The following is a 25,445-nucleotide window of genomic DNA, read 5'->3' on the forward strand; positions in this document are numbered from 1 at the left end:
GGAATTGCGCTCACTTTTGGCAGGATAACCTGACGGCGTCGGGCATACTGATTTTTTGGCATGGATTTTGAACTTGCTGCCGAGATGTGCACATCGGGATTTTTCTCTCGGTGTGCATACTGCTTAAGGGTGATTTTTTTAAAATAATTGATTATAATGAATTCTTTATTAGAGCGAAAGTTATTGAACTACGCATTCATCGTGAGGTTAAGTAGTATGAGCCAATATGTTACGTGATCAGACACAGGAGAAAAGTTAGTTAAGGGCGTGCACTGCCTCCAAGGGGCGTGCAATGTGCTGGGAGCAATTCCGCCGGAGCAATTGATCAGAGTTTATTTTCATTTCGGGTCATTATCATGGGCGAGGGAGAAACAATCCGTATATACCAAAAAGCGAGGGCAGGCGCTTTATTGGGTATAAACGTTTTTGTACCTTTCTCAGCTATAAGTGCTCAAGCAGTAGTGCTTAAGTGTCTAAATCATTTTTCAGAAATGGCCAACTACGAATTAAAACTGAAGTACTGTCGAAATATTTCCAACTCGGCGGTAAGTATCTTTCAATTATCCTTCACGAAATGTCTAATTGTAATTCTCAAATTCCGCCAATTACCGTAGAACACTTAGTTCTCTACAAACAATTAAATATTTTGTTTAAGTCGAGGAGTAAGGACGCATGTGATGAGTTAATAAGCATTACCAATCGAGTTCGTAATCCAGGACAACTAAATAGGGAATGGGCTCTCAAAGAGAAAAGCACGAAGTAGATCAATAAGGGAAAATGAATGTTTTTCAGAGGAGCAAGTGCATTAAAACATTTATTTTTTAGCGTACTGGAATTTCGAGTCTCGATATTGTAAGTACCTGTCAATATGACTGTTGCAATTAAGTTACGAATTGTCTGTTGGTCATCAATGTATCTCTTTAGTCGGATGGAGCAGTTAAAGTTCAGGCTGCGGCATGGTCACACGATGGGAAATTGTTTGCTTTTGTCAATGCAGCAAAAAGGCTCTACATATACGACGCAGAGGATCTGTCAACCCATAAAGAGGTGTTCAGCTTGAAAGCAAAGGAAAAAAATGTACGTTTTCAGTAAAATTCATCTCTAAGTACAATAGCTACAATAGATGAACGGTGCCATTATTCGCCTTTTCTTGGTTATTATTTCGTTTAAATGTTTGTTGCGACCTTTGTTTCACGATCCCTTTAATGCCGCTCTTTGTTTTCACATTCCTGCTATTTCTCCACAGAATTTCGTGCGTGACATCATCTCAGGTCATGGATCACTCTCAGAATGAATTCCGAAACATTTATTAAAAGAGTTAGGGTCAACTGAGGGCTAAGTGCATAGCAGTGTGTCCGGAATATTAGCCGACGTAAAAATTAGCCGAAAAAGTTAAAAGTAGGAAAATTAGAAGAACTAATTGCTCAGAGAATTGCTGTAAGCGAACATAAGTGGGACGCGCAATTATCTAACCCACGGACACATTAAATTAACGCATTTGGCCATGCCTAGCGGGCCACGGCCATGCCTCAGCAGCCTATGGGACTTGATATAAATCTATCACAACCGAAGAAAATATCACGGCCAAACATGTTATTCTCGCGATAACATTTGTGCGTTCTCAATTCTGATTGTTTAATATTCTTTTCGGCTAATATTCCATTCGGCTAATTTTTCTTTCGGTAAATATTCACGGCACCGCATAGCAGTATCTCAGGTTCATTGCTTGAGGCAATCTTCAAACTTAGCCGGTATATTGTTGGAAAATAGCTGCCCTTCATCGAGGCTCAGTTGATGATAAGTCTCAATCACATTCTTTAAACATAGTAAATTCTTTACATCGAAGGCCAATAAGCTTAATTTCTGTTGCCATCCCTCCAGTGCTAGCGTTGACGAAGTAGTTAATAGTTTTATGCAGCCTAACTATTCTTTTTGAAGAAAAAAGGCTACAATTCGACAAGATTGTTCTCCTGGGTGATTTTAACATGTAAATAACTGAATGTAAATAACTGATTTTAACTGAATGTAAATAACGATGCATCGAAAATGTGGCAACCAAATTTGTGAAGATTTCGGCTTACTCAGTACGTCTGCGAGAAAACGCATAGAAGTGGTGGGGTTCTTGACCATGTTATAGCGTCAAGCAATATTTCAAAGTTAAATCGAATAGCTTCATTACTTCTTGGGATCATACGTTTATTTGCTTCTCGCTCAGCAATTTGAAACAACGCAAAGCTCAACACCAGTTGATGTATAGAAATTGGAAGAAGTTTGACTCTGAAGGTTTTTTAAAGTTATTGAAGCCGTGCTCAAAGTTTGATTTTTGCTCAAGTTTGATGAATCATGGGATATGTATCTAAGGTTTGAGGAGAATATTTTGGATACCGTTCTTTCACTCAAAATAAAAATAGTTACTAAACATCAGTGACCATTTTTGACGACGAGCTTTTGAGTTTGAAACGAAAGAACAGAAATGCAGAGCGTAAGTTTAGAAAGTCGAAAACATCTGTACTAAAATCTGTATATGAAAATGTTTATATTTTGAAAAGTTAGAGAAGTGTAAATTATACATTGAATACGTTGATGGAAAATTGTAGCCGTCAAATGTTTGCCACCTTAAGAATGCTTCTTGAGATTGAAATTCTGAAAGTTAACTCAATGAAGTCGTTCACAGAGTTGATAAGCCAGTTTAGAGATTTGATTCCGGCGTCGTCAAACAGTACATCTCCAGTGAACATCATTCCGACACGTCTTGTTAAGCAATTTCCAGATTATTATCTCGCCCTCCGGAAACTCCCTAATCTTTCGCTGAGGGTCCTTTAAATTGGCCATGGTTAAGCCTCACTTGAAGAAAGCAAATTCTGATAATGTAGATTTTTCAAATTATCGACCTATCTCAAACCTAAGTTGCATTTCAAAATTATTAGAACGGCGGCTTTTATGCAAAAGGTGACGAATGATTAGCTCCTCAATTTAGATAAGACAAAAAGCACTTTTTGTATTGGACTTGATCCATCAGCTGCCTTTGAAATTCTCGATCATGAATTACTTCTTTCAATTCTTGAAACAAGTTTGGGTTTCAAAGATAGTGCTTAGCTTTTTAAATAGTTATCTGAGTAGTAGATCTCAAAAAGTGTTGATTGATGTTGAAGTTTTGATGCCAAGAAATATAAAGACGTGTGTTCCTCAAGGATATGTTCTAGGTCCCGTTCTTTTTTCATGCTATCTTGTTCCTCTGGAAGTTCTGTCTGAACGTCTTGTTGTCAATTATCATATTTTTACCGATGACATTGTTATCTATTTTGGTCACCGTGATAAATCAGGGGGCTTTTGATTGGATACTTACGACTCTGTAAAAGTGGTTCAGTGGTGCTAAGCTCCGATTGAACTCGAATAAAACTGAGTTTGTTTATTTGTAGAAAGAATAGTGTAAATATGGATTATGAAGTTCCAGCAGATGCCAATTTTTCGAACAATCTTACGTTGTTGGGATTCAAATTTGATTCCAGACTTTCATATACGAAACAAGTTAGTTCTGTGTGTCGTAGATGTTATTAATTCCTGCGAAAAATTTATTCCATCAGAGATACAGTAGAAAGAAATTCGTTGATAGTTATTTTGGGTAATGATTCACTCGCGACTAGATATCTGCAGCCCGCTCTACTATGGACTACCTGTGTATAGTATACAGGAATATCAGCTTATAATGAACTCAGCATTTCGTCTCATTTTTAGACTATCAAGTGGCTCAACAACAGCAAATTATATCAAACAGTTTTTTTGGCTACCCATGAAACTACGTGTCCTGTACAAAATTCTACTTTTGATCACCGTTTGCGTCACTGCTTCACCGGCCGCAAAATTTCCCGTGTATCTTGGCACATTAGTTTTCCTAAATGATAAGGTGACTAGATGCCAATATGCATACAATTTGAAGGTTCCTATTGTCAGGACTGCATTTGGATGAAGATCATTCAGTTTTGCGTTTCCTTTTGAATGGAATAAGTTGCCTTTTGAAATAAAACTAATACCCCATGAGTTTGATTATCGGAAAATAACTGAAAACTTTTTTATTTAATCTTTGATTTTGAAAGCAATTTTGAGTTTGTAAGTGGTGCGTAAACGTATAATAATAATAATAGCTGACAGCTCATTTGAAGCTGTCAAATGAGTCTTTGTTCTTGTCAACTTGTGATAAGGAACCACATCACGAGAATCTCACCAGAAGCAGAGCTTGAGAATCTGAAACAGTATCTTGACTACCAACATTTAATCAAAGACAAAGCGGCCTATCAAAAGTGTGTGATCAAATCGAACTCTTCGCATTGGGGTTATCTTTGCTAGAGTGCGCCTTACAGAAACTTTCCAGTGCTCTGAGCGAATCGGTTGCTCTTGTCTTTTTCGTGGTTAGCGCAGTCATAGACTCCTTTCGTCGGGAATCGTGGCCTTTGTCTAACGTCGTGATCCGGCAGCCTTTCTCCAGCAATTCTTGTGCATCTTTTTATATCCACTTAACAATAAAATGGACTGTTTGATAAAAGTTGCCAGCAATCAAAATTAAAAAGATAACTCAAATTGAGATACACTAAAGTTACAGCGAAACTGACCGATGAACCGATTATTGAAAACAATTGTTGCAAAAGCAAAGGGAATTTATTAAATGAATAAATTTAAAATGCCTGCGCCTGAAGACTGAATTTGATTCTAGAACAAGAAATTGACAACAAATGGATAGACATATCCAAAAGAGAAAATCGGCGAACGGCAGTGATATCGGCTCTAGAAGTCCTCTAAACTTCAATGTTCAACTTCAAAATAGACCTGTAAATTTTTCAAACTGTCTAATGATCGAAAATGATAATGATATCATCTGCATCACAGAAACTTGGTTAATTGAGAATGTACCAGATAATGCTTTTTCCTAGACAACTATTCAATCCATCGAAAAAAATTACTAAACATACAGGTTCCCTAATTAGCGTAAGAAACCTATCACACGATGAGATACAAACCAAAATTTGAGTGTGAAAATGTGTTAGTAAAGTTCGATCACGAAAAGAGTCGGTGATAATCTGCTGTGTTTACAACCTACCTAAATCTAGCGCCTATAGATGGTCTGCCCAGCCTTTTCTTGATTTGATATCAAAGCTAGAGAAAAAAAAATCGAACGTAGAACAGAAAGCGCATTAATCATCACAAAATGATTAATGGCAAAATCAACTTCAAAAACTGACTGGAACGGCCTAACCAAATAATCACGACATCATAAGGACGTCAGATCGAATCATGAGAACTCAACAAATCGTAAAGCTTAGACCATCAAGCTCAGACAGTCGCCATCCAATTTGAAGCTCCAAAAAAGATACTTGACGTTTGGAAAATAGGCGTTTCCTACCATACCGCATGCAGTAATGAGTGACAGGAATTCAATAAAAAATTACTGAACCGTTTCATACCATACTGTTAGAGTAATGTAGATAAACTAAAGTAAAGAGTGGACCAATTGTGTAGTAAGTTGATTGAAACCAATCTACCGAAAGTAACAAATCACAGATAAAATTTATAGATTAATGAAATTAATCGCTACCAAAAAGAGCTTGCAAAAAATCCTGTCTCAGAGAATTATTACAATGGGGAAAGAATGAGGCCAAATCAGATTGGTTAAACATAGTAAGTTCTTTTACATTGAAGGACTATAAGCTTAATACTAATGTCAGTTGCCATCCCCCCAGTGCTAGCGTTGACGTAGTTTGAAGTGGTTTATATTTTCGTGCAGCTTAGCTGACAGCTTATTTAAAGTTGTCAAACGAGTCTTTGTTATGGCTGAGTCTCACAATGGCTGCAGCCCAACAAACTATAAAACACAGAAATATCAAAAGCCCTAACTAATAATGCAGGCTTAAAACCAGAGGAAATAGAGAAAAGTCAAGTACGCCAAAAACAGCAGGGGAAGAAGAACAGTTTTGATTTCATTTCTGCCCTTAAACTCAACCTGCAGCAGCTTACGCCAAAAACAAGAACCACCAATGGAAAACATAGAACCGCACGAGCAAAATTTTCCAAACACTACTCCGATATCCAAAAACTCGTTATCTTTAAATTTAATTCCTGAAATTGAGACAAAACCGCAGGAAAAATTGAAAGTCTGACACGAAGTAAAAAGAGTACAGAGAAAGATGTAAACCCAACAAAGAGTATTCAGCAGATGACATCGAGAGGAGAAATAAAACAGCCAAAATGAAGAAACGCTCCGCATACGTACAATATAAGGAATGACTAAAGGGAAAATGAGACATTAGCAAATCTAAACAAAATATAGATTGAATAATCAACACGGAACAAAAGAGGAACTGAAAAAGAAACAAATTTAAAAGCACGCCAGAAACTAAAAAGAGGAACCAAAAACGCAACAAAATATCAGATGGATGAAGTTGAAAGGTCTAGAGAATAACAGAAGAGGTTAAACCAACAACGATATTGAGGAGATGGTAACAAAATCTAGTCCACAAATAGCAAGAAGCATGAAAACACTAAATTGCAGAATAAAATAGAAAAGACCTAAAGAATCAGAAGTAACCATGAAACAATGGGGAGGTAAAAGAAAACTCCCAAAAAGAATAAACGCTCCACAAAGACGTACTAATTGAAAAGATTAACTCAAGGCAGCTCTATAAACAGCTGAAGCAGTAAGCAGAAAATCAAATTAGCTCTAAAAAAATCAAGACATTAGCAAATCCAAACCAAATATACACTGAATTTCAATCAGAAAGGAACAGATGAGCAACCGAAAGTAAAACAAATCTAAAAACACGCCAAGTACAAAAACAAGAACCCAAAGAGGCAACAAAAATGAAGCAAATATGAACTGGAAGGTTCTAGCGAAAAAAACTACCTCAAACAATCGCGAGGAGAAGGAATAGCCAAGAACAAATGCTCAAAGCTTTATAAAGGGAAACACAAACTTCAGGTAACGTTTGTTACCTCTGAATTACTTAGTGACAAAATAATGCACACAAACAAATATACTAAAGAGCAATCAAAAGGAAAACGCATAGAGCATTAGAAAAAACATCCATCACGCTCGACTGACAAAGGAAAACACAATAAGTTCGAGGGAACCCATTAACTGAAATAATTGTTTAACCGAAAATAATGAAATAAACTAACTACTAACAGCTAAAAACAAAAACAAGAGAAAGAACTAAAAGCGGCCCTGCTTAGCAAAAATTGAACCCTAAACAATGAAGACTTGAAAGTAACCAAAACAAAAAAAACAAAGATCCTAGCAACACAATAAGAACCCTCAACAAACAAGTAAAAACAAAAAAAGACCAACAGAAATAAAACGAAGCTGAAAACACGCCAGAGCCATTATTCGACTTAATTCATTTCGTTGATTTCTGACCGAAAGGGGAAAAATATTTATAGATTTAAATCCAACGCAGGGTACACAAAGTTTTTCTTGTCTGAAGAGCAGACTTTCGATTTTCCTGATAAAAATTTGAAACGCGAGATTATTGAAGATTAGTAATAACTAAAATATTGATCGCGTGTTCCCAAGTAAGTGAAAAATAAAAAAAAATGACAATGCATATGCAAAAAATGACTGAATATTCTAAACTAGAATATTGGAGTAAAGTAAGAACCCTAATTTTTGTTGGTCCTTTCCTGTAATAATTACTTTTATACAACAACCACCAGCATACTACAACTGCCAGCATTTAATCAAAGACAAAGCGGCCTATCGAAAGTTTTTGATCAAATCGAACTCTTCGCATTGGGGTTATCTTTGCTAGAATGCGCCTTACAAACACTTTTGAGTGCTCTGAGCGAATCGGTTTCTCTTGTCTTTTTCGTGGTTAGACCAGTCATAGACTCCTTTTGTCAGGAATCGTGGCCTTTGTCTAGTCTAACCTCGTGAGCCGGCAGCCTTTCTCCAGCAATTCTTGTGCATTTTTAAGTTAACCATAGGCTCCTTATCAGGAACTACAGTCTCAACCTTATATCCACTTAACAATAAAATGGACTGTTTGATAAAAATTGCCAGCAATCAAAATTAAAAAGATAACTCTGCAAATTGAGATACACTAAAGTTACAAAAAAAACTGACCTCCGACGAACCGATTATTGAAAACGAATTGTTTCAAAAGCAAATGGAATTTATAAAATGACTAAATTTAAAATGCCTGCGCGTGAGGTCTGAATTTGGTTCTAGAACAAGAAATTGATGGATAACAAGAAAACAAATGGATAGAAATATCCAAAAGAGAAAATCGGCGAATGGCAGTGATATCGGCTCTAGAAGTCCTCTAAAACTTCAATGTAAAACTTCAAAATAGACCTGTAAATTTTTCAAACTGTCTAATGATCGAAAATGATAATGATATTATCTGTATCACAGAAACTTGGTTAATTGAGAATGTACCAGATAATGCTTTTTCCTAGACAACTATTCAATCCATCGAAAAAAATTACTAAACATACAGGTTCCCTAATTAGCGTAAGAAACCTATCACACGATGAGATACAAACCAAAATTTGAGTGTGAAAATGTGTTAAAGTGCGATCACGAAAAGAGTCGGTGATAATCTGCTGTGTTTACAACCTACCTATATCTAGCGCCTATAGATGGTCTGCCCAGCCTTTTCTTGATTTGATATCAAAGCTAGAGAAAAGAAATCGAACGTAGAACTGAAAGCGCATAAATCATCACAAAATGATTACTTGCAAAATCAACTTCGAAAACTGACTGGAACGGCCTAACTAAATAATCACATCACAAGGACGTCAGATCGAAGCATGTGAACTCAACAAATCGTAAAGCTTAGACCATCAAGCTCTGACGTTTGGAAAATAGGCGTTTCCTACCATACTGCATGCAGTAATGAGTGACAGGAATTAAATTAAAAAATTACTGAACCGTTTCATACCATGCTGTTGAGTAGTGCAGATAAACTAAAATAAAGACTGGACCAATTGTGTAATAAGTTGATTGAAACAAATCTACCAAAAGTAACAAATCACAGATAAAATTTACAGATTAATGAAAATAATCGCTACCAAAAGGAGCTAGCAAAAAATCCTGTCTCAGTAAATTATTACAATGGAAAAAGAATGAGGCCAAATCAGATTGGTTAAACATAGTAAGTTCTTTTACATTTAAGGACTATAAGCTTGATACTAATTTCAGTTGCCATCCCTCCAGTGCTAGCGTTAACGTAGTTTGAAGTGGTTTATATTTTCGTGCCTGCATTTCTAACTAATAATGCAGGCTTAAAACCAGAGGAAATAGAGAAAAGTCAAGTACGCCAAAAACAGCAGGCGAAGAAGAACAGTTTTGATTTCATTTCTGCCCTGAAACTCAACCTGCAGCAGCTTACGCCAAAAACAAGAACCACCAATGGAAAACATAGAACCGCACGAGCAAAATTTTCCAAACACTACTCCGATATCCAAAAACTCGTTATCTTTAAATTTAATTCCTGAAATTGAGACAAAACCGCAGGAAAAATTGAAAGTCTGACACGAAGTAAAAAGAGTACAGAGAAAGATGTAAACCCAACAAAGAGTATTCAGCAGATGACATCGAGAGGAGAAATAAAACAGCCAAAATGAAGAAACGCTCCGCATACGTACAATATAAAGAATGACTAAAGCGAAAATGAGACATTAACAAATCTAAACAAAATATAGATTGAATAATCAACACGGAACAAAAGAGGAACTGAAAAAAAAACAAATTTAAAAGCACGCCAGAAACTAAAAAGAGGAACCAAAAACGCAACAAAAATATCAGATGGATGAAGTTAAAAGGTCTAGAGAATAACAGAAGAGGTTAAACCAACAACGATATTGAGGAGATGGTAACAAAATCTAGTCCACAAATAGCAAGAAGCATGAAAACACTAAATTGCAAAATAAAATAGAAAAGACCTAAAGAATCAGAAGTAACCAAGAAACAATGGGGAGGTAAAAGAAAACTCCCAAAAAGAATAAACGCTCCACAAAGACGTACTAATTGAAAAGATTAACTCAAGGCAGCTCTATAAACAGCTGAAGCAGTAAGCAGAAAATCAAATTAGCTCTAAAAAAAATCAAGACATTAGCAAATCCAAACCAAATATACACTGAATTTCAATCAGAAAGGAACAGATGAGCAACCGAAAGAAAAACAAATCTAAAAACACGCCAAATACAAAAACAAGAACCCAAAAAGGCAACAAAAATGAAGCAAATATGAACTGGAAGGTTCTAGCGAAAAAAACTACCTCAAACAATCGCGAGGAGAAGGAATAGCCAAGAACAAATGCTCAAAGCTTTATAAAAGGAAACACAAACTTCAGGTAACGTTTGTTACCTCTGAATTACTTAGTGACAAAATAATGCACACAAACAAATATACTAAAAAGCAATCAAAAGGAAAACGCATAGAGCATTAGAAAAAACATCCATCACGCTCGACTGACAAAGGAAAACACAATAAGTTCGAGGGAACCCATTAACTGAAATAATTGTTTAACCGAAAATAATGAAATAAACTAACTACTAACAGCTAAAAACAAAAACAAGAGAAAGAACTAAAAGCGGCCCTGCTTAGCAAAAATTGAACCCTAAACAATGAAGACTTCAAAGTAACCAAAACAAAAAAAAAACAAAGATCCTAGCAACACAATAAGAACCCTCAACAAACAAGTAAAAACAAAAAAAGACCAACAGAAATAAAACGAAGCTGAAAACACGCCAGAGCCATTATTCGACTTAATTCATTTCGTTGATTTCTGACCCGAAAGGGGAAAAATATTTATAGATTTAAATCCAACGCAGGGTACACAAAGTTTTTCTTGTCTGAAGAGCAGACTTTCGATTTTCCTGATAAAAATTTGAAACGCGAGATTATTGAAGATTATTAATAACTAAAATATTGATCGCGTGTTCCCAAGTAAGTGAAAAATAAAAAAAATGACAATGCATATGCAAAAAATGACTGAATATTCTAAACTAGAATATTGGAGTAAAGTAAGAACCCTAATTTTTGTTGGTCCTTTCCTGTAATAATTACTTTTATACAACAACCACCAGCATACTACAACTGCCAGCATTTAATCAAAGACAAAGCGGCCTATCGAAAGTTTTTGATCAAATCGAACTCTTCGCATTGGGGTTATCTTTGCTAGAATGCGCCTTACAAACACTTTTGAGTGCTCTGAGCGAATCGGTTTCTCTTGTCTTTTTCGTGGTTAGACCAGTCATAGACTCCTTTTGTCAGGAATCGTGGCCTTTGTCTAGTCTAACCTCGTGAGCCGGCAGCCTTTCTCCAGCAATTCTTGTGCATTTTTAAGTTAACCATAGGCTCCTTATCAGGAACTACAGTCTCAACCTTATATCCACTTAACAATAAAATGGACTGTTTGATAAAAATTGCCAGCAATCAAAATTAAAAAGATAACTCTGCAAATTGAGATACACTAAAGTTACAAAAAAACTCACCTCCGACGAACCGATTATTGAAAACGAATTGTTTCAAAAGCAAATGGAATTTATAAAATGACTAAATTTAAAATGCCTGCGCGTGAGGTCTGAATTTGGTTCTAGAACAAGAAATTGATGGATAACAAGAAAACAAATGGATAGAAATATCCAAAAGAGAAAATCGGCAAATGGCAGTGATATCGGCTCTAGAAGTCCTCTAAACTTCAATGTAAAACTTCAAAATAGTCCTGTAAATTTTTCAAACTGTCTATTGATCGAAAATGATAATGATATTATCTGTATCACAGAAACTTGGTTAATTGAGAATGTACCAGATAATGCTTTTTCCTAGACAACTATTCAATCCATCGAAAAAAATTACTGAACATACAGGTTCCCTAATTAGCGTAAGAAACCTATCACACGATTAGATACAAACCAAAACTTGAGTGTGGAAATGTGTTAGTAAAGTGCGATCACGAAAAGAGTTGGTGACAATCTGCTGTGTTTACAACCTACCTAAATCTAGCGCCTATAGATGGTCTGCCCAGCCTTTTCTTGATTTGATATCAAAGCTAGAGAAAAGAAATCGAACGTAGAACAGAAAGCGCATTAATCATCACAAAATGATTAATGACAAAATCAACTTCAAAAACTGACTGGAACGGCCTAACCAAATAATCACGACATCATAAGGACGTCAGATCGAAGCATGTGAACTCAACAAATCGTAAAGCTTAGACCATCATGCTCATACTGTCACCATCCAATTTGAAGCTCCAAAAAAGATACTTGACGTTTGGAAAATAGGCTTTTCCTACCATACCGCATGCAGTAATGAGTGACAGGAGTTAAATGAAACATTACTGACCCGTTTCATACCATACTGTTGGTGTGATGTAGATAAACTAAAGTAAAGAGTGGACCAATTGTTTAATAAGTTGATTGAAACCAATCTACCAAAAGTAACAAATCACAGATAAAATTTATAGATTAATGAAAATAATCGCTACCAAAAAGAGCTAGCAAAAAAATCCTGTCTCAGTGAATTATTACAATGGAAAAAGAATGAGGCCAAATCAGATTGGTTAAACATAGTAAGTTCTTTTACATTGAAGGACTATAAGCTTGATACTAATTTCAGTTGCCATCCCCCCAGTGCTAGCGTTAACGTAATTTGAAGTGGTTTATATTTTCGTGCAGCTTAGCTGACAGCTTATTTAAAGTTGTCAAACGAGTCTTTGTTATGGCTGAGTCTCACAATGGCTGCAGCCCAACAAACTATAAAACACAGAAATATCAAAAGCCCTAACTGATAATGCAGGCTTAAAACCAGAGGAAATAGAGCAAGGTCAAGTACGCCAAAAACAGCAGGCGAAGAAGAACAGTTTTGATTTCATTTCTGCGCTTAAACTCAACCTGCAACAGCTTAAGCCAAAAAAACAAGAACCACCAATGGAAAACATAGAACCGCACGAGCAAAATTTTCCAAACACTACTCCGATATCCAAAAACTCGTTATCTTTAAATTTAATTCCTGAAATTGAGACAAAACCGAAGGAAAAATTGAAAGTTTGACACGAAGTAAAAAGAGTACAGAGAAAGATGTAAACCCAACAAAGAGTATTAAGCAGATGACATCGAGAGGAGAAATAAAACAGCCAAACTGAAGAAACGCTCTGCATACGTACAATATAAAGAATGGCTAAAGAGAAAAATGAGACATTAGCAAATCTAAACAAAATATAGATTGAATAATCAACACGGAACAAAAGAGGAACTGAAAAAGAAACAAATATAAAAACACGCCAAAAACTAAAACGAGGAACCAAAAACGCAACAAAAATATCAGATTTGATGAAGTTAAAAGGTCTAGAGAATAACAGAAGAGGTTAAACCAACAACGATATTGAGGAGATGGTAACAAAATCTAATCCACAAATAGCAACAAGCATGAAAACACTAAATTGCAATTGCAAATAAAAAAGAAGAGACCTAAAGAATCAGAAGTAACCAAGAAACAATGGGGAGGTAAAAGAAAACTCCCGAAAAGAATAAACGCTCCACAAAGACGTACTAATTGAAAAGATTATATCAAGGCAGCTCTATAAACAGCTGAAGCAGTAAGCAGAAAATCGAATTAGCTCTAAAAAAATCAAGACATTAGCAAATCCAAACCAAATATACACTGAATTTTAATCAAAAAGGAACAGACGAGCAACCGAAAGTAAAACAAATCTAAAAACACGCCAAATACAAAAACAAGAACGAGGCAACAAAAATGAAGCAAATATGAACTGAAAGGTTCTAGCGAAAAAAACTAGCTCAAACAATCGCGAGGAGAAGGAATCGTTAAGAGCAAATGCTCAAAGCTTTATAAAAGGAAACACAAACTTCAGGTAACGTTTGTTACCACTGAATTACTTAGTGACAAAATAATGCACACAAACAAACATACTAAAAAGCAATCAAAAGGAAAACGCACAGAGCATTAGGAAAAACATCCATCACGCTCGACTGACAAAGGAAAACACAATAACTTCGAGGGAACGTATTAACTGAAATAATTGTTTAACCGAAAAAAATGAAATAAACTAACTACTAACAGCTAAAAACAAAAACAAGAGAAAGAACTTAAAGCGGCCCTGCTTAGCAAAAATTGAACCCTAAACAATGAAAACTTGAAAGTAACCAAAACAAAAAAAACAAAGATCGTAGCAGCGTAATAAGAACCCTCAACAAACAAATAAAAGCAAAAAAAGACCAACAGAAATAAAACGAAGCTGAAAACACGCCAGAGCCATTATTTGACTTAATTCATTTCGTTGATTTCTGACCCAAAAGGGGAAAAATATTTATAGATTTAAATTCAACGCAGGGTACACAAAGTTTTTTCTTGTCTGAAGAGCAGACTTTTGAATTTCTTGATAAAAATTTGAAACACGAGATTAGTGAAGATTAGTAATAACTAAAATATTGATCGCGTGTTCCGAAGTAATTGAAAAAAAAATGACAATTTATATGCAAAAAATGACTATGGATATCATCAACTAGAATATTGGAGTAAAGTAAGACCCCTAATTTTTGTTGAGGTCCATTCTGGTAATAATTAATTTTATACAACAAATTAATTTTAATACACTGGACACGGTTTTGAGGCAGTGCTGATATGGTAATCGATTGGAATAAAAACAAATAACAAACTGAGTCTGACAGATTTCAAAAAAATGAAGCGAAATTAAGACAACCTGTCACTGCCGTATCTGTCATCTGTCCTGAGATAAAGTTGATTGATTAAATACATAAAAAAGAATGATAAGATTCAATTTGATCCACTTTGAAATCACTGCGTTTCCGTGTTGTGTTGTTATTTCAAAAGTTTTATTGTTTCTTCAAACCGTTTTTTTGAAACTTCCCTATCGGTGGTCTCCTCTGAAACTCTGATTGGGTCGAAAAAGTTTTTTTTAGGCTAAAAACACTTGTAGGGCTGAAGAGTGGGAAAATTTTACGTTCAAGTTAGCCGTAACTTTGGGAAACTTGAAAGACGGCTGGACATTGCTTAATAAATGTGTTGTTGTTTCTCCTAGAACTTGTATTTTTATTTTGTTTTAGTTTTGTTTTATTTGAAGAAAGGTTTTTGTTGTTTCATTGCTGAATGCAATAGTTGAGGTGCATTTGTACCTGAAATGCACCTGAACTTCCGATTACCTGAACACGGTTCAGGTAAATTTACCTGAACTTTTTTAGTGTGTATGTCGAAAGCTGTTGTAAAGATATGGTATAGTACTGTCAGGTTTTAATGAGCGCATGGTTGCAGTACTGTTGCGTATTGTCTAAAAAGAGAATCAGTTGTAGATGCAGATAATTTCCGGAAACCCTGCTGAGCGTCTTTATTTTTTCAGTCATTGTACATTTTTATATAGTAATACAAAAATGAGTCTTTTTAATAACTTTGAAAAACAACACAGTAAACTTATGGGACCATATGATTATTGATCCCGATTCGTAGGTATCTGAACTCAGTCAATTCTCCGCAACACTATAAACATTCTTTTTGTTTACTGGCTGCCTGCCTTCTATCGTCTGATTTGATCATATTTTTGGGGATGCCTCTTATTTTAAACCATAATTTGTACTTCCGATGGATTGAGGTTTGCTCCATTTTCACAGGTTTGATTTGCTCAAGAGCAAAAGAGTAGGTTTTCGGCTGGTTGCTTTTCTTCCTTCGATTTCGTTTTACACTGACGAAATGATTTTAATTGCTCTCAAACGAAGTTTAGCAATTATTTTTGTCCAGTGGTCTTTCACGACTCAAAGAGGAGTATTGGTGGAGCGTTTTTTTATCGTTTGTTTTTTGGAGTGTATTTAAAACAGGATGTTAAAGTCAATGCTGCATGTGACAACTAAGCGTTTAGGTCAAACGGCGGAATGAATTGAAGAGCACAGAGAAGAGAAAGCTGTTTTTTGTTCTTTTTGAGAGAGCGAAGTCTTTGCCGTTTCTTCTGATTTTTGCTCATCGCTATATTTTTCCTGGTCAATTCTTAATTTGGGACAATTCTATAGGTGTCGTTACTATGAATTTCAAATGGAGCACACCGAAATTTTGTATCAAATGGACGACAAAAATAATTTATACATGCAAAATCTCAATAAGCGCTGATAATTTAGTCCTTATTGACAGCGCAGTTGTGATAGATTGGGGCGCGCTCACACTTTGATAGATTTATATGAAGTTCCAGGGGCCCCTGAGGCATTGCTATGGCTCAGGAAGCATGGTCAGATGCGGTAAAATATATGTTTTTGTGCCTTCCTTCTCGTTTAAATTCGTCATTATAGATGCTTGTGACTACATCATGGATAAAATAGTCAAAATTTCAATTTTTGGCTAGGTTTAACATTGAGAATGCATGCATTTGTCGTCCATTTGAAACGTCGTCCTGTTGATCGGCCCTCATAAATTCTCATAGATTCGTGAATTGATAGCGGTATTTTCTGACAATCCCAATCTATGCTAAAGGAATGAAAATTGAATTGATGTATTTCAGGCTTTATTCGGCGTGCAGTCCTTTACAGTGAAGGGCATTGCATTCCACCCCAGTGGCACCAAAATAGCCATTGCTCAATCCGATGACGTAGTCTTCATGTACAGGTTTCAATCTTCACCAGGAGTGTGGTGAGTGTCATCTCTCTTGAGTTTTCACAGCTGACTTAATTTTACTGCTATGCGCCAATCTTGAACGTTACTGGTTCAATACGCTCTGCAAGATCTACAAGATAACCATTTCTTGTAAGAATATTGCAAGATAAACGGTCTCGACTGAGCACAATTAAGAGCCGAAGTGCGTCATAGTTGGGCCTGGTTTTTTTGGATCTTTTGCATCATAAGCTTTTTCAATCGTACGTGACTTGCCCTGCTAAAAAGACATAATTTAAATTGTGAAAACACAGATTGAAGAATAGTCGAGTGTGTTAGATTGGTTTTAATGTCAAATAGACAAGGGAGGGGAATAAAATATATTACCCATAACAGAGAACATGTTTGTATGGTCTCAAATAATAACTTAATTTCGTTAGTTACTTAAATGGCGTATTATTTTGTAGGGATGGCAAGAAGAGTATATGCAACAAGTTTCTCTTCGAATCGACTCCAACTTGTATCTACTGGCCTCGAATTGAACTTGGACAGGAGTTCGACAAATGCTTTTTCGTTGGCAACCTCCAAGGCGAAGTTCGAAAGTGCAAAACAAACAGCAAAAAGACACAAGGAGATTTCCTAATTCCACAGAAAATTGTCCCACCTCACCACGCATTTGTATGCGCCTTGGCACCCAAGTAAGAATGAACTGTTTCAAATTATTATTTACTATTATTAGTTGCTCTTGAACGAAGTTCATAGCAATTATTGTAAACGTGTTGGTCTTTTTCAAAAAAGTCATTTTCGCTGGACCATTTCGCGCTTTTCTTCTAGAACATCCTTTGACTTCTCAAGTGACTTCACGCTTTTCTTAATTTTTGAGTGATCTCTATTGCTCTCTCTCCGAAGTAAGCTTGTTGCCAATACAGACCCTGAATTAAATTGCCTCGCCTGTCGTTCAAGAGCAATTCTTCCGACATTAGTCAGTTTGTTTATTTAAATGACTTGATACCCGATTAACGGAAGTGACTTTTCATTAGTTACAGTCAATTATACCACTTCGTTGAATAATGATAGTAGTAAATTGCAATTTACAGTTTTCAATTTCAAACAAGGGTTCGGCGGTCCTTGAAAGATTGACGCTGGGGAGGTCCAATCAAAGTTTGGCTTCTCACTCTTGCGCATAAGTATGAATTGAACTGAATGGAAATTGATAGCCTCTTTTGAATTTAGTCCCGAAAATGGTGGATTTGTGGCGTCGTATGCGGATGGACTCATCGTAATCTGGGCTGAGGTAAGTTGACTTCTTTGATTGTACTAAAATAGCATTTCAAATAAATTCGCCTTGCGTTAAGCTCCAAGCTTTTGGTTGATCAAAAATGCATGCTAAGCGTGGTTGTCAGATTTGAATCGTAATGCATAAAGCGTCATCCTCAGACTTTCAAGGATTATCAGGCGAATAAGCGTATTGCATTCAATCTTTTTTTTAACATACGTTCATGCAAAATATAACTACAAATAAAACAATAAACCCGAATATATATTATTAATTGCTCTCAAACGAGGTTTGTAGCAATTATATTAGTCCTGTCGGTCTTTTTATGCGATTTTTCGCTTGACCGATTTTTCAGCTCGAACTGTTTTGGAGACTGGTACTTATGTTGTGAAGGGCGGTTATTAGAGGTTGACGACACCCCCATTGTTGACCCCCCCCCTATTGATACACCCCCAACCGCGCTGTTGCCCCCACCCCAGCGTTGCCCCCCCTACTGCAATAGCCTACTGCATAGTTTCTTGTGGTAGTGGAATGATTTCAACATTACACATTTTAACATCACGAATTTTAGCATTTTTTTTGGACAAAACGTTCAATTTTTTTTTCACTTTTGACATTTATTTTTTGTTATTCACGTCTTTCCTGACGCAGGGGCCAAAAAACCTCCTTAAGGGTTTGATAATAAGTTACTGAAATTTATTTTTTTTTATGGACTGGCTTTCATTTTTTTAATGGCAAACTTTAGCGATAAAACTTGCATTTTTTTGAAAAATTTTGTCAGTTTTTAGGTCTCCCCAGCATCAAGAGCCACAGAACCTTTCTTAGGGTTTGATTATATGTTACTGCATAATTTCTAGATGTAATGGAATGTTTTTCAAGTTTTTATTATCAGCAGTTTCATTAAAAATTTTTGCAATTTTTTCAAGTTTGAATCTTTTTTGAACTTATCATTTTTTCCGTCATCAGGTTCCTAGAAACCTCCTCCAAGGTTTGATGATAAGCTGTTGGATAGTTTTTTGAGAGTTAATGGAATGGTTATCAATATTTCGATAACTCCAGCTTGAGCAATTTTTTGATAAAATTTAATTTTTTTCCAATTTTTGGGAAAATTCTTTATGTTCCAAGTTTTCGGCTCTTTGAGCCAGTGAAATTATTTAAAGCTTGGAATAGGGATACGGAATAGTCTCTTGAGACACTAAAACGGTTTTTAAGATTTTAATATCTTGAATTTTAACCTGATTTTGTTAAAATGCGCTATTTTCAAATTTTTTGAAATTTTTTGTCCTTTTCTTGAGTTTATTTATCATTACTGGCCAACGAAGATTTTCAAGTTTTGCAGATGGGTTACTTGACATAATTCCACAGACAAAAAATAGTTATAAACACTTCGACTGCGAACTGGAAGCTTTTATTTTAAATTCTGCATTATTTTGCAAGTTTTTAAAATATCAGTTTTTTATTTGATTTATTTACTAACAAGTCTAGAAAACTAAAAGCTGCTTAGTCAAATCAAGCTGAAGCTAGCCTCACTAAATTGTGACCAGCTACTGACGAAGCCTACAGCCTGCTAGTCGTTTGAGAATAATTGTCCCGATTTTAGTCGGTTATATTTGAAGTAATTTGGAACTTAATTTGAAGGAATTATTTTATAGGTGTCCTTTTGTATAAAATTTTCGATTGCCATTTTTGCGGTTTTATGCTAGAACATTCTTTGCTCTCAAATCTTTTTCACGCTTGACTTCTGAATTTTTTAGTGATCTCAATTGCTCTCATTCCGATTCTAAGCTTTCAACTAGCACAGCCGTTGAGGTACAGCTTAGTGGTTAATGTGTCAGACTGGCAAGGTCAAGGTTTTTAATTGCCGTCGAACAAAGTTTGCTGCTGTAAAATAAGACCTGCGGTCTTTTTAATGCGATTTTTCGCTTGGCCAATTTTTTGTCTGACACCTGACTTTTTTTCTTCACAATAGGGGTAAACAGGTAACTCCCGGAGGACATTAAGTTCTCATAGAGCCACTCGTCTTAATAGAGTCGTTAAGACAGCAATTGGCCGACGCTAGTTGGTTATGTTTTTGGTATACGCACTGCACTTACTCCATGTTATATTTTGAAATTTGTTTTTTTTTTGCAGAAGGGTACATATATCTATGTTTAATAGCCGCCTCAACATCTCAGCCGGCTATTATTTGGACAAAACGCTCTTATTTTTTTATATCTCTCAACGCTCTTTATATCTTCATTATATCTCAACGCTCTAATTTTATTTACTTCGTCGAATAATTTTCTTCGCTTTACCTTAGTTCACAGCTTGTTAAAAATTATGCGTGAATTTTTGACGTCTCTAGGTTAGTTTCACTCTTCTCTCATTCTGCTTAAAGTGTTTTTAGACAGTAGTTGCTCAGCAAAGCAATTCAAAATGAACAGGCAATATCAAAAAACGAAATCAGAAATAGAAGCGAGATAAACCCTATGAAGCCCAACTTTAGATGCCCGTTACTCAAACTTTGTTCTTAGTTACCATCTCTTATGCTTATTGGTATTGATACTAGCCCCTGTGTCGTCTCACTATGAAACATGAGTATGTTTAGCTCCAAAATCACATCAATAGTTCGCATTTTAAAATTGTTTTTGTACAAATATCATTTTTTTATAGTTTTTTCTTCTTTCAATCCCAATCTTGGTTATGGGGATTTTTGTAATCATTGAATATTGTGAAAGCTTTTTATTACGTCCTTAGCATGAAGTGTTTGTTTTGTAACGTTTTTTCAAGTATTTTTTCAATTTTGAGCATTATCTTAGCAATCTTTTTGTTTGTTTTATATTAGAATAAGTCTTTTCGTGGATCTCCAGAGTTTTTGGGTTACTGCTTTTTTTATTGCTTTTGAGTGCTAATTGCTCGAATTTCGATCAAAAATAATTATTCATATTTGAATTTTATCAAGTTTTTTAACGTTTGTGGCGATTAATGTTTATGGTTGCATAAATTTTGTCTTCAGCGCTTTCTCTTGAAAAAAACTGCTTAGTAAAAAAGAAAAAAAGGCTCATTTTTTCGAATCATTTCATCGAATAATTTTTTTCTGAATTGTAATTGTTTCCTTATTTTTAGTTTGCTCTTAAAAAGTTTGTTTCAATTATATTAGCCTTGATGGACTTTTATCGACTTTTCTGGCTGGCCTTTTTCTCTGACCGCCTGATAGTTTGCCTTTGGCTTTTCATCATCGAGAACGGGATGAGGTAAAAACCAGAGGGCATTAATTTGCTGGGCAGTTCTCTTCGAGCCTTACTAGTCTCTAAGATTGCCATTCACATGAATTGATTAGGGGAGATAAGTTGAGTGTGTGGAGGGATATTTTTGGAGTCCAGAAGCTTTGCCAGTATCTAAGTGTGTATAAGTGAAGTGTACACATCAAGGTAGCTGCTGAGAAGACATGAAGTTAAATGTGATTACAAATCCCGCAGTAGCTCAAGTAGTTTAAATGCAGACCGAAAAAAAAACAGAAAAAATTAATTGCTTGTCTCATCATTTAATCGAATGTGATATTGTAAGATACACAATTGGTTAAGAATATTCTTTTTTTTTCTTTTCAGTCTAATGGACAATATGTAAAGATGGGATCCATGAAGCACTCGGTAGCCGCCTATGCTCTAGCCACAACCAATTCAGCCATAGTTGCAGCAGGGGCTGACATGCGCATTGCAGTGTACAGACGGGGGGCAGGGGGAGCAATGTCCTCCTCCTCAATGGCGGGGGAGCTGATGCAGAGCTTTGATTACAGTTCAGACAAAACGGAGAAGGAGTTCACATGTGCGTGCAGCTCTGCAATTAGCGAAACAGTTGCAGTCGCTAGTTATGACAGGTAGGTTTGTACTTCAGTAGCTTGTGGCCATCTATACTTAAAATTCTTATCGAGCTTATTATGGTATGTGTTGTGCAACCGCAATCAAGTCTGAAAAAAAAGTTCACTGCTTCTCGCAAGTAATTTTTTGAAGCAAAACTCTACTATTTGAATTTTACTCTTGTTTTTCATTTTACAAGTGCGGTGTAATCTTCTCATTGATTACAGTGTATTATATGATATAATTTAGAGCCACAAAGACAGCGAGGCTAATGTAATTGCTCGTTTGCCCTATTATAATGTTATACGAAACATAATCGATGTCAGAATGGATGTTAGTTTGTTCATACAGGGATAAAACGAATACTAACTCAACTGCAACAAAAAAATATACAGCACTCACCGGTAATGGAGATCTCTGTTAACTGCGTGCATGTATTGCAAAATTGCTGAATATTTCAAAATTTACAAAACCTTCAAGAACATCATTTGTGAGAGCGAACTGTATTTCGAATGCAGAACAATTGAAAACATTATAATCAACAGACTGTTTCATTTTTTATCAGATCATTTAATGCGCGGCATCGCCAATATAAAAATTTTGGATTCATTTGACAACTGATAGCAAGGACAGTTTATGAAATGACCTTCCCTTTCATGGATTGATGTTTTGTGGGACGACTACATAAGCTAATCTTAATATCTTTTGACATTTACGTTTTTAATAACAAAGTGTACATCAGTTGAAAATTCCATTCTTCCAAAAAAATTAAAAACAAGAATTTTGTTGATGGAAAACGGAGCAGATCCGTTTAGGATTCTCCTTACCCCAATAGTATGAGAACACATCCCACTTTCTTGAAAAAGTAATCTATTTCTGAACTAGAGGAAACCTTTAGTCGATAAAAAAATATTTTCTCTGAAAATTTGGTTGTTAAATTGTTCTTACTATTTCCAATAGTATACAATCAAGTGTCTTAGGACAAATAACCGATTTTCACACTATAATTCTAACAGTGAGAAATAACTTCTTGAAGTGTCTTCTATGAATATCAGTTTCATTCACGTATTAATTTTTCACAAACAATCTACATGTTTTTTTAATAGGCTCGTGCTCTGTCTAGTGAATAACCGCTGAGAGTTAGAGAAGAGAAAATTGGAGCCTATTGTGTAATCAACCTCTTAATTAACCGAATGCTTCTTTATTACACCCGGACTGCATTTGTCGCTTCCTACTCTTGAAGAATTTTGGTAGTAAACTAATAGTTGGTATATAGGGTGCGAACTTTCAACTGGAATGCTACCTCTGAGAAGTTCGTGGAGTTGTCGCCGATGGAGATCAAGAACCTCTATACTATCACAGTCCTACAATGGAGGCCAGATGGCACTAACCTTTTACTCGTAAGTAATCTCTGTCTGATTAATAGCTGATCTCATCTACTCAGCCGGCTTTTATCGCGGCGCTTTTTTTACTCTCAAGGAGGATTATTGGAGTCTTTTTGAAAACCAATTTTTTTGCAGTAAATTCATTTCCTGCTTCAATTTTACAATGATAAACATTAATTCTCTTTAAACGTGAAAAAGTTTGGAGCTGTTTGACTGTTGAGCAAAATTGGAGAGTGGAGCGAAAAGAGTGGTAGTTGTAAAAAAATTTTCTTCGAGTTAGTAAAAAATTTTACTTTAAGCGAGCAAAGTTTTGTTTTTTTTTGGCTCTGACTATTTTTTTTTAGAAATTATATTTTTAAGAAATATATATTAGTAGTTTGATTTTCACGTCTGAGTGCAAATTTGCGCAGTTCCCAGATTCACCTGAATGGAAATAAAATTCATTAACCAAATTAACGCAAATACGTGCAAGCTCAAAAAGCGAAATCATAGTTAATAGAATAAACCTATAAAGCCCTGGCAACAGATTTATAAGTTTAATATTTATAATAGATTGTAATATTTAAAATCTGCTATTTACGGCTGAAGTGGCTAATATAAAGAGCTGTCCTTTTTGAAAATTGCTTTAACGTTAGGTTTCGCTTTTACGCTTGACCTCTCGCTGACCTCACTGATTCAACTGATGGGAGATGAAAATTTTACGCGGTAACGGCTGGCTGCCCTCCGACTCATGACAAGGAAATTTTTACACAGCTCAGTTCGTAGCAGCGGTTTCAAATCTGTCCGGATTTTACTTTTTTGAAGTTAACTTTTGTGATTAGATTACCGATGCATTACAAGTTCGGTTTATGACCATTTGCTAATCTTTGTTTTTAATAGCTGCGAAGCGATAGCGGCTACTATTGGGGACATCTTAGTTTTTTACAATTCAAAGAATTTGAATTGTATTGGGGCGCTGTCTTTTTTTACAATTCAAAGAATTTGAATTGTATTGGGGCGCTGTCTTTTTTTTTAAGATCTGTTCACACATTTTCATGATTTTTGAAGTCAAATTGGAGTAGTGATTTTGGTCACGCCGAAACAGGAAATGGAGCGAAAAAGCGAGTGGTTTTGCGGCGTGAATTTTTTTCGCTCTAATTTTAAAGAAGAGTGAGAAAACGGTGTTTGAACAAAAATTCGGTTTCTCGGTAGTGGTTTTTTGTTCACATGCGGCAATTTCACTCTGATTTTTACTGTTTTTTCGATTTTTGGATCGGATTTTTTTTCTAAATAGTTTACCCAATCCATTCACAGCTCATTCTGGACCTAGTTTTTGTTAGAATCAAAATTACATATCTCACTAGTGGTTTTTTGTTCTCCCTAGCAGCATTTTGACATTGATTTTCGTTTTTTTTTGGTTTTTTCATCTGATTTTTTTAGAAATGGTTTTCCCAATTCACTCATTGTCCGTTCTAGGTCTAGTTGTTTGCTAAGTCAATGAAAATTCTTTGAATTGTACGTCAGGACTTGTCCTGCTATGTTTTTTTACTTCGTCTAAAAGATTTTTGTTTCGTCTTACCGTGTTTTCTTGGAATTGACTTTTTCAATGACTTATCTCACTCAAAAAGATGACTTCTGAGCTCACTTATGAAACTTTAAATTTTCTGAACATTTACTTATTAAAGGTCAATAGTGTGCATCTAAGTAGTGCCAAACATATGCCCTAATTCTTGAATATTAGAGTCTTGAGTTTTTGATTTCGAGTATTAATTTTGGGATCTTTTCCGTTTGTGCCCCCCAATATTGCACGTGCATCTGGGGGGTGTAAATAATATGCGCCCACTAAGCTGAGGGGGCACAAACGGAAAAGATCCTAATTTTGAAAAGCCCTATTAGGGTTTTCTCCTTATGGAGCTTATGTGTCTCATAAAAATGACAGTCCGAAGCTAACCCAAAAAGTCTAGTGGTCTATTAAAGGACTGGTGGTCCATCTGTCTATTTTATGTCTATAGGTGTTTCAATTCATGTAACGTCACAATGTTTTTCAAACTGCTCGGAAGTTTTTTTGGAAATTAATATCAGTTCGATAGTAATTTGCAGATTTTTCTAATATTTTGCGGTGTTTTAGGCATTTATATCAATTTTCTCCCATTGTTTCGTTTGATTGTATTCTTTGTAAATCGAGAAGTTTATTACTGCTCGAAGCATTGTTTAGTGACCAACAATTTTGACAGCAAAAGTGCCATATTGACAGAATAAAACAATATTTTTGTGGAGAAATCTGACAAATCGAGAAACTTGAAACTGTTTTTTTTGCAAATAAATTGAAACCGTTTTTTTGTCAATTTCTTGCAGCTTTTCATTTT

At 35.5% G+C, this 25,445-nt stretch overlaps 1 protein-coding gene across 3 annotated transcripts in view; it reads left to right on the top strand.

The window, feature by feature from the left end:
• The first annotated feature begins 477 nt into the window (after nt 1–477).
• LOC142352008 (intraflagellar transport protein 172 homolog) overlaps nt 478–25,445 on the top strand; it is a 126,754-nt gene continuing 101,786 nt past the window's right edge. For all 3 annotated transcript variants that reach the window (XM_075404331.1, XM_075404332.1, XM_075404333.1), the window contains exons 1-8: nt 478–545; nt 826–852; nt 925–1,077; nt 16,515–16,642; nt 17,071–17,301; nt 17,837–17,897; nt 21,467–21,735; nt 22,992–23,115. In XM_075404331.1, coding sequence (XP_075260446.1) covers nt 492–545; nt 826–852; nt 925–1,077; nt 16,515–16,642; nt 17,071–17,301; nt 17,837–17,897; nt 21,467–21,735; nt 22,992–23,115 — 1,047 coding nt within the window. In that variant the 5' untranslated portion in view covers nt 478–491. The remainder of the gene's footprint in view (nt 546–825; nt 853–924; nt 1,078–16,514; nt 16,643–17,070; nt 17,302–17,836; nt 17,898–21,466; nt 21,736–22,991; nt 23,116–25,445) is intronic.

The sequence above is a fragment of the Convolutriloba macropyga genome, chromosome 13 (assembly GCF_964194025.1).
Source record: "Convolutriloba macropyga chromosome 13, txConMacr16.3, whole genome shotgun sequence".
Lineage (NCBI taxonomy): Eukaryota > Metazoa > Xenacoelomorpha > Acoela > Convolutidae > Convolutriloba > Convolutriloba macropyga.